Here is a 9,446-nt window from a genome sequence, read left to right as displayed (position 1 = left end):
GTTCCTCCTCTTTTTATTATATTTTGACTGATAATCCCTCCCCGCTCAGCTTTCATTTGTATTACTGTGTCTGTGTTAACAATAGGTGAAGCACACTACCGAAGCAGGAACTTTCAGGTATGCATATTGTGAAGCAAACTATTGAACAGATATTTCATATTTTATCTTTGCGGGTATACATTCTTGTGTTTTAACTCAACTGTCACAAGTTTCATCAGTATTGTTTTGTATTTCATTCGTGTTTCTTCCTATAGGCCTGTCAGCCATAAAGTGCACTGGAGCTATTAAACTGGATGTTGACAAATTGAACTTAAGGCATCGCTGGAGACTATCCTTAATTTTCTTCACTGATCAAATATAACTAGATTACATCATGTCTAACCCAACCAGCCAAGTCAACCATCAGGCAGCCTACTTGTCCCTCATGAAAGGAGTGAAGGAGCTGGACTTTCGTGGCCCCTTTGTCCCCAGCGACCTGCTGCTGATCGGAGACCATGCCTTTCCTTTAGCCATGAACAGCAAAGGTCAGGTCCTGATGGCTGCGTCTCTGTATGGTGCTGGGAGGATTGTTGTTCTGGGTCATGAAGGCTACCTGACTGCCTTTCCTGCTCTGGTGGAGAACGCCCTGATCTGGCTGCGGGGTGATGGATCAAATGACCCTTCTGTATTTGTGCACAACAGCGTCAGGGTGGTCAGCAACAACCTCAGCAAGTCCACCTTCCAAGCACAAGTGGTGGGGGGCTTTGACAGCAATCTGAAGACCGGCGTGTATGTGACGGATGCGTACAGCGTTGGTGCTGACCCGAAAGACTTGGTGGCCTTCATGAAAGCTGGAGGAGGGGTGCTGATAGCCGGCCAGGCGTGGAGCTGGACTGCAGATCACCCTAAGGAGAACACACTGCATCACTTTGATGGAAACAAGGTGTCTGGGGTTGCAGGGATCTACTTCTCTAAGAATCCAGCAGAGGAGGAAAACCTCCCAGTCTACCCACAGATCCCATCCTCCTATATGGCTGTAGTGTGAGCATGCACTCCATTTCTTCTAATTTCCTCTTTTAGAAATGTTTTCATGTTGAGTTTAAAATATCAGATTTAAATACATTGCTTTCAGTTTGCTTTCATTTTTAAGATAATTAATATCATATAAGCTTTACTCTTTATTAAAATTTTTAGACATTCAGGAGGAGTTAAACGTATATATTTATTTATATCTGTGCATGTTTTTGGACGTTTTGAATTTTAAAAATACTAGTTATTAAAATCAGAGCTAGGATCTTTTTTTTAACTCTCAGAGAAAGAAAGTACTTAGCAATGGTAATTAACAGAAATGTGCTTCCTTTTTCAAATACAGAGTAGGGAAGGATTTTGAGGACGACTTGCAGTTCTTACTTGATGGTGTTTCAGAGCTCGCCATCCCAAATGGTTCACTAGCATCAGAGGTTATGGTCCATGGCCCGCTAGCATTTCCAATTGGTGTAGCAAATGGTGGGCAGGCATTTTTGGCCGGAGCCTATTATGGCCAAGGTCGGGTCATCGTTGCGGGACATGAAGGAGTTCTGAGTGCTGAGGTAAAGTAACCAAAAACATGTTAAAACTTTCTAAAGTTAATCAAAAAAACTGGGTTAATTTTTCTCTTGTCTCTTTCAACATCTAATTATAACCCAGGCAAATGCTCCATTTTGGAAGAATGCCCTACACTGGCTGGACGAAGGACGAAGGGGCGTTGTTGGAGTAGCACTGAAAAATGGGATTAAGATAGCTACCGACTCAGGTCTAAAAATGGAGAAAACAGGCATCAAGAAAGACCTGAGTGTGTTTGTGTCTCCATCGAACCCCAAAATCCACTGGGAAGAGATCCAGAACTTTGTAGCAGAAGGAGGAGGTCTTCTGATTGGAGGACATGCCTGGTACTGGGCACAGAGCCATGGTGGAAAAAACCCAATGACAGAATTTGGAGGTAAAAAACTTTAAAAAATTAATACAAGAGTCAAGCCTGCATTTCTGGTGGATTTGCAAATGTTGCATATTTGACCCTTAATAGCAATCATGTAAAACTGTATCAAAAGCCTGAAAATGCAAACTTCAAGCTTATACAGGTATTAGCATATCTAGATTGACATGTGCAACTGAGTGCAAAAACCCTTGTACAAAACTGAGTAAACTATTTACAAAAAGCAGGAATTTTAACATCTATGGAGTTTGTTTGGAGCAGTGATGATTCCAAAGTCTTACAGCTGCTGCGAGGAAGGATTTTTCATAACACTCCTTTGTGTTTCAAGACAAATATGTTTTAATTCTGTGTCTTTCAGGGAACAAATTCCTAAACCAAATGGGATTGAGCCTGTTGAAGTCAACTATTAAAGCAGGTTCATACAAGGTTCCTGATCCCAGTCAGGCCATCAAAGACACCTACCATTTCCGGCATCTTTTGCACCGCTTTGCAAAGCATGTAGCTCTGCAGGAAACACTCAGCAAACATGAGGAGGAATTCCTCAAAAAGCTGGGCAGCGACTGCTCCACCTACTTGACCATGAAAGCTCATGACTCCTGCCACTACTCTCAAGTGGTGGCAACACTCACAGACATCTTAAAAAAGTCAGGCATGCCACAGGTGAGGAGAAACTAACACATTTTTAATGCATTTTTTAAAACAACTCAGGAATATTGTTACACTACATACCAGTGGTTTCAAACAAAATTGCCTTATTTTTCTTATTTTCATCACCAAGGTGAGTGAAAAATGCCCTGTCAAAAGTCCCAAAGACCACCTTCTGCTCAACATTGGGGCAGAAGTTTACAAGGTTTGCCCAAATCCAGACGACCTCCTGCCGTACCTCATCAGGGACAATCCACTGCTGCCAGTTGTCCACAATCACAGGGTCAAGCTGGACATCAAGACAGAAGGTCTTTTTGTTGTAAATTACTAACAAATAATGCCATGAGCTTGTCTTTGAGCTTTTGAGTTTGGTTGTGTTTATCAGGAGGGGAGGAGTGGATCAGCACAGGTCTCTACCTTTCTCCTGGTATGAAGACATATGTGGCCGTACCAGCAGATATCGTCAACAAAGGATGGCAGGTACTTAACACAAAATCCAATTGTGAATATGGTTTTAACCATAAATAAAATAGTTTGTCATGATGTTGAAGGTCATTGCTGAGTGACTTGGTTCCAAACATCCAGAAAAAAACTCAAATATAATTAAACTTTTTCTGTAGTAATGACATGACAGAAAGCTTTCATGAATTCAAAACTCCCATTTTTAAAAGTGTACCTTGAAACTAACCAGCCACGGCCCTGTCTGTACCCAACACAACCGTTTTAATGCAACCACAGTCCTGCCTGGAACACTGCCACAAGGTGGTTTTGTTTGTATGTTCTTTAACTAATTATCTGATGATCAGCATCAACCGCCAGTTTTACAGGAATGAACTAAAGTAAGACACATTTTTTCTGGAACGAGGAAGATTACTGGATCCAAGTGGGTACAAACAGGAAGCATTTGCAGCCACAGAAGGATCTTGAAGGAATGCATCCTTCAGAGGTTTAACTTGTACTTCACTCTTTCCATAGATTCAGATAGGCTGTCAAACAGATCACCTGAAAGCAACAGCATTGAAGAGAGCTCCGCGTGTCCACGTACGCTTTCCTGTCACCTCTGAGATGATCCAGGTGTCGAACCTGTGGGGAGGACTCATTTACCTTGTGGCCCCACCCAAAACACAGGCAGAGGGATTGGAGGTTGTTGTACAGATGGCTGTTCCTGCACCCTACTACAAATCAGGTGAGTGTGGTGATCAGCTACAGATTTAGCATAGTATATCTCAGGCATATATCAGTGGCCAAACAAAATGAAAGCGCTGATAGCAAAGTCCTCAGCTTGGCTCCCACAAAAAAAGTTTGACAATCTACTGTGAATTGGAGAAAAGTTGTTTGAGGGAGATACCCATAGCTGAAAGTTGTAGGTTTGATCCCCCAAGTTGCTCACCGGTTTATGCACCCAAGTGTATGGATGTGCACATAGTGGTGAATAAGTTGGTTCTGTTTATGCGCTTTAGTGTTCAGCATGACTAGAGAATCACAGGCCCGAAACCTGGGAGTAGTGATGGACTCTGACTTGAACCTTCAGAGCCACATAAAGACAGTCACAAAGTCGGCCTTCTATCACCTGAAGAACATCTCCAGGATTAGAGGACTAATGTCTCAGCAGGATCTAGAGAAACTCATCCATGCGTTTATCTTTAGCCGTATTGATTACTGCAACAGCGTCTTCACAGGTCTGACTAATAAATCAATCAAACAGCTGCAGCTGATCCAGAACGCTGCTGCTCGCGTTCTCACTAGAACCAGGAAGATAGAGCACATAACACCAGTTTTAAAGTCCCTACACTGGCTCCCGGTAGCTCAGAGGATAGACTTTAAAATACTGTTGTTAGTTTATAAATCACTGAACGGTTTAGCACCACAATACATTAAAGATCTGTTATTGCTGTACCAACCATCTAGACCCCTCAGATCTTCTGGTTCTGGTCTGCTCTGCATCCCCAGAACCAGAACCAAACGAGGAGAAGCAGCATTCAGTTTCTATGCACCACGGATTTGGAACAAACTTCCAGAAAACTGTAAAACAGCTGAAACACTGGGTGCCTTTAAATCTCAACTTAAAACCCACCTGTTTACAGTTGCTTATGGCAATTGATGCCTTCTATGTATTTGCGAGTGACTGGGAGTCATTGCGCGTATATAAAACCCTGTAAATTCTAGACTAACAGGTAACCAATTAATGCACAAAATCCGCGTAGGACAGCGAAAGTCCTAGCGCAAAATTTTTGCGAAACAGGCGGACGGAGCCTGGTGCTGCAAGGCTGGAGGCCTTGTCCTGTTAGGCTGTGATTTTATTATCTTTTTATTACTTTCTTTTTCTTTCTCACTGTTTAACCCTGTAAATTCTAGACTAACAGGTAACCAATTAATGCACAAAATCCGCGTAGGACAGCGAAAGTCCTAACGCAAAATTTTCGCGAAACAGGCGGACGGAGCCTGGTGCTGCAAGGCTGGAGGCCTTGTCCTGTTAGGCTGTGATTTTATCTTTTCTTTTTATCTTTTTATTACTTTCTTTTTCTTTCTCACTGTTTAAAATTATGTAAAGCACTTTGAAATGCCTTGCTGCTGAAATGTGCTATACAAATAAAATTTGATTGATTGATTGATTGATACATACTTTCAGTCCATTCACCATTTAGTTGTCTTGTAGTTGAAACGTTGTGGGTTTTTATTCCAACTTACTCTCTCACCACCTGTCATTGTGTCCTTAATACATCTTTCACAAGGCATTTAATCCCAAATTTACAGAGTTTAAACTAATTATATATTTTAAAAGTGTTTTGAGTGGTTGCCATCACTAGAAAAGATATAGAGCCACTTTTCTCTATTTTCACAAATATCCATTTTTCTGTCTGGCTTGATCTCTTAAAATTATGCTTGAGTCTGTCCATTTTTGGAGACACAACAATCTGTTGAAAAGAATAGACAGTTGCAGTCTTCTGTTCCAGACCACAGAGCATCGCTACCCATGTGTAAGTGTATATAGACTGCTTACATTATATTTGACACTCGTATTACCTGAGTTTCTGGTTGGAATTCAATGAGAACGCTCCCTGAAATTGGAAAAAACTGGCTCTGACCGACCAGTCAAAGGGTGCATTTAGTGGCCGCCACTCCTGTTGAATTTAAGAACTGCTGGCATTAACAGATTATTTATGCTTTGTATTTCATAAAGTAAAGAAAGTGACACATATGATACTACAAAATTAATAAACATGATAGTGTTTGAACACCTAAAAGGAAAATAAATATATCATCAACAGATCCAAGTGGTAACAGCAGTTAGCTTTAAAGGAAATAAGCTAATATAGTTTTCTGACTTGCAGCAAGAACTCTGTGACATCAATACAAGGTCTGACTAATGAGACAAATTGAATTAATTCTTGAAATGTCTCCTCCTGTATTACCTATTGTAAATTCATATTTTCAGTCATGTGGATATGAAAGAAACAGACACTATCCTACTTCTACTTATAATATTTTACTGAATGCCAGTATGTTACTTCATTCCTCTGTTTTAATGGACCTTTTTGTTATTTTCTTTTCAGGTGTTACGACTCAAGCTGAATGGTCGTTGTTGTGTACGGCCCCTTCACCTTGGGCGGAGTTGGAGTTTGACAACATCATCCTCACCGTACCCTCTGATGTCGTCAGACGTCTCGATCATCCCGATAAGTTGGCGGTCCTCTGGAATGACATCATGAAGGCCATCGCTGACCTGGCTGCCAAGCCCCACAAATTTATACGGAAAGAGCGTTTTGTGGCAGACGTTCAAATTTCTCACGGTTGATATTTTTATCTTTTACACTTAATTTTTTATCCTGATGAGTCTCCCCAAACAGTGCTGTCGTCCTTCATGCTTTAATCAGGATTTTATTGTTTTTTTGCTCAGGTTTTATGCATGCAGGTTATCCTATAATGGCACACAGGGGTTCTGCAACTGGGTTGGTGGATGTTGACCATGTGAAGACCAAAGGCATTTGGGGTGCCATCCATGAGCTCGGACACAACCAACAACGAGGCTGCTGGGAGTTCCCTCCACACACCACAGAGTGCACATGCAACCTGTGGTCAGTGTATGTGCATGAAGTGGTGTTTGGGATCAAACGGGACAAGGTAAAGGAAAACAATACCTAAAACAGGTTGATGTATTGTGGTCCACACAAATTTGAAACAAGCTTCAGTTTATGACCAGAATTTAAATAAATCTTTGTTTTAATACTTTATCTGTATTTACAAATGCTGCTACATACTTTGGCTACTGCAGGCTCATGGAGCGTTAACTTCTGCAAAAAGAAATAACCGACTTCAGGATTACATCAAAGGAGGCAAAAAGCTCAGCAGCTGGAGCATGTGGATGGCCCTGGAGACATACTTGCAGGTAAGGGAATTATAACCGCAAAAAAATGGTTCTTTAACCTAATCAAAATTCTTAAATACAGTGACAACTTTTCAGAAATGATTAATAGTTCAAATATATCTGATGAGAATCTTGTCGAAAGATTATATATATATATTTTTTGTTGTAATTTCTTTGCACTTCTCTGTTTGTTCTTGTAGCTCCAGGAGAAGTTTGGGTGGGATGCCTTTAAGAAAGTGTTTGCTGCCTACCACAAGATGAACAACTTTCCCAAAGACAACAAAGGGAAGATGAACCTGTATGCAGAGACGTTCTCCCAGACTGTGAGCATGAACCTGACTGGATTCTTCAAAGCCTGGGGATGGCCTATCGAACAGGCCACTGAAGAGAAACTATCCAGCCTGCCTGCTTGGACTGATCATCCAATGGTCTGAATGGCAAAGAGCTGATTGTTACTGAGCACTGATGTGGTTATGAGGACCAGTTTCGTTAGACGAGCTGTGCCGTTGATTTTCTTGAATTTTCACCTTTATTTAAGACATTGAAAAGAGAGGTACTTATGGCTGGTACTTTTTACTTTACTTTTGAAGTTGTATCCCAGGGAAGTTGGGAAACAAATATAAGAAATATATATATATAAATATAAAACTTCTCTGTATTAATGTTCTACAACATATTGTTTTACTTTTTGCAATCTTATAAGAAATAACTTTCTTTTGAGATCTGTACATTTAGTAACACTGTTAACTGGCCTAAAAGTTGACAGTTGGCAACAAACAATAAAAAGACCCTTAGCAATATTTGGGTCTTTGAAGCAAACATCTGTCCTGTGATTGACTGCTGACCTTCCTGCTGACCCCGCCTCTCACCCAATGACCACAGGTTCTAGCCCAGCTCCTCCATGATCCTGCAAAGTTAAGCAGGTTTAGATAAAAACTAAAATGGATCAAGTATTTACCTTCTTTTAAACCTTACTGCCATAGCTATCTGTGCTGCAGAGCTAATGCTAGCTTACGTCCAAGAAGGATGTACGCAAGCTTGATTGACATCGTTAAGACCCTGCTCCTGGCTCTGATTGGTTGTTTCTGACTGAGCTGTGTATTTCTGTAGTTAGGACTAGAGGAAGGGGGAAGAGCTACATTTTTTCACAAATTATCTGTTTCATAGCATATTTTTGTGACATAGTGACAGTTTAAACAAATATGCAAGAAACATATTTTTCATAAAATGTACATATCCCATGTTTAAGAGCTGCTTCACAGTTTAGATGTGGCATGTGAGAGGATTAGGGCCAGTGGAAAAAAAAGAGACACATCTCAGAAAACTGATTAACACATTTTTTTCAGTGTCCCTAATTGACTTCTGGATGTCAAATTGAGAAACAGACAGTTTTCTGTCTCAACTCGCAAGTAAATTAAGAGATATGAATTATAGGTTGGCAGACAGGAAGTGGTTGTAAAACTGTTCCTGTTTGTTCCCACAGCAACAGGAACAGTCACACCAGCTGTAGGGTGTGACTGCACCTCTGACTGCATCTCAAGATCTATTTTTTGTACAATCTTCATAGTGTTTCACTAAAATAATCCTCTTGATCATACAGTGTGAGCATATTATGTAAAATAACTTCTGAAGAAAAATTAAGGACTAAAGATGAGTAAAATACAGTAAAATCATGGTGAGAAGCGACACCATCCTCCGTTTTAGCAGAAAACAGAGAATTACAGACGAGGTCAAATTTGTTAAGCATGACGAGTAAAGATCCTGAAAATAAATAACATTTATTTCTGTGGCATGATCTCACACTGAAAAGTTTAGAAAAATCCAACATTTTGAGTGAATCAAAGGGGAAGGACAAATTCCACACACACAAAAAATGTTTTGGTGTCACTGAAAGCTCCTAAAATAAATAAAACTTAAGTTTTTTTATTTTTATTGTTTTTAAGTTGATAGTGTCTAGGAAGTTCAAAGCAGTAATCAATTTGCTTTCTGTCTCATTGGGGGCGTGAATAAAACAAAGACTTATAGGTCCATTTGTCAGACACATAATAATGGAATAAACAGGTTTAGAGTGTTTTGTGAAGATTTTGTAGAGATTTGTTCACTGCTTGCATAAACTTCCTACCACTGTTACACCCTGCTTTGCATAACAAATCACCATTTTCATTCAACAAACAAACAAAAAAGAGTGAAGGTGTTCACGTGGTTATTACTTATGATTCCCAATACGAAAATTTTAAGAAGGCCAAATCGTGGTCTACAAATTACAGCTAATTACATCTTTTTCAATTATTAATCAGAGTACTAATGTAAGATAAATATTTTCTAAATATTCATTTAAAAGAATTTAAAAACAAAGTTACTCAAACGATGTATGTTCTCGTCTATGAACTTAAAAACATGTAAACTCAGCAGACATGTCTTTGAATTTATTTAATAGGCAATTAAAACATATTTCTAAGGTGGAATAAAAACACATTTTGAAAT

The 9,446-nt window shown here is 39.8% G+C and overlaps 1 protein-coding gene across 1 annotated transcript; it reads left to right on the top strand.

Moving 5' to 3' along the window:
* Positions 1 to 28: 28 nt before the first annotated feature.
* On the top strand, positions 29 to 7,781 carry LOC106914173 (TRPM8 channel-associated factor homolog). The gene is made up of 12 exons (XM_088011753.1): positions 29 to 117; positions 255 to 1,020; positions 1,352 to 1,568; positions 1,666 to 1,957; positions 2,310 to 2,611; positions 2,730 to 2,904; positions 2,982 to 3,076; positions 3,572 to 3,782; positions 6,151 to 6,387; positions 6,495 to 6,718; positions 6,870 to 6,983; positions 7,163 to 7,781. The coding sequence occupies exons 2-12, from the start codon at positions 374 to 376 to the stop codon at positions 7,394 to 7,396; spliced, it is 2,748 nt and encodes a 915-aa protein (XP_087867879.1). The 5' UTR covers positions 29 to 117; positions 255 to 373; the 3' UTR covers positions 7,397 to 7,781.
* The last annotated feature ends 1,665 nt before the right edge of the window (positions 7,782 to 9,446 follow it).

Source organism: Poecilia mexicana, unplaced genomic scaffold (genome assembly GCF_051168715.1).
Source record: "Poecilia mexicana isolate PSO_F unplaced genomic scaffold, ASM5116871v1 scaffold_13, whole genome shotgun sequence".
Classification (NCBI taxonomy): Eukaryota; Metazoa; Chordata; class Actinopteri; order Cyprinodontiformes; family Poeciliidae; genus Poecilia; species Poecilia mexicana.
The sequence above is the reverse complement of the archived record's forward strand: the minus strand, read 5'-3'. Positions and strand labels throughout refer to the sequence as shown.

Coding starts and splice junctions, on each gene's coding strand:
- LOC106914173 (XM_088011753.1), top strand. CDS start 374: ATGTCTAACCCAACCAGCCAAGTCAACCATCAGGCAGCCTACTTGTCC. Junction 1,569..1,665: donor AAGGAGTTCTGAGTGCTGAG/GTAAAGTAACCA, acceptor ATTATAACCCAG/GCAAATGCTCCATTTTGGAA. Junction 6,388..6,494: donor AGACGTTCAAATTTCTCACG/GTTGATATTTTT, acceptor TTTTTTGCTCAG/GTTTTATGCATGCAGGTTAT.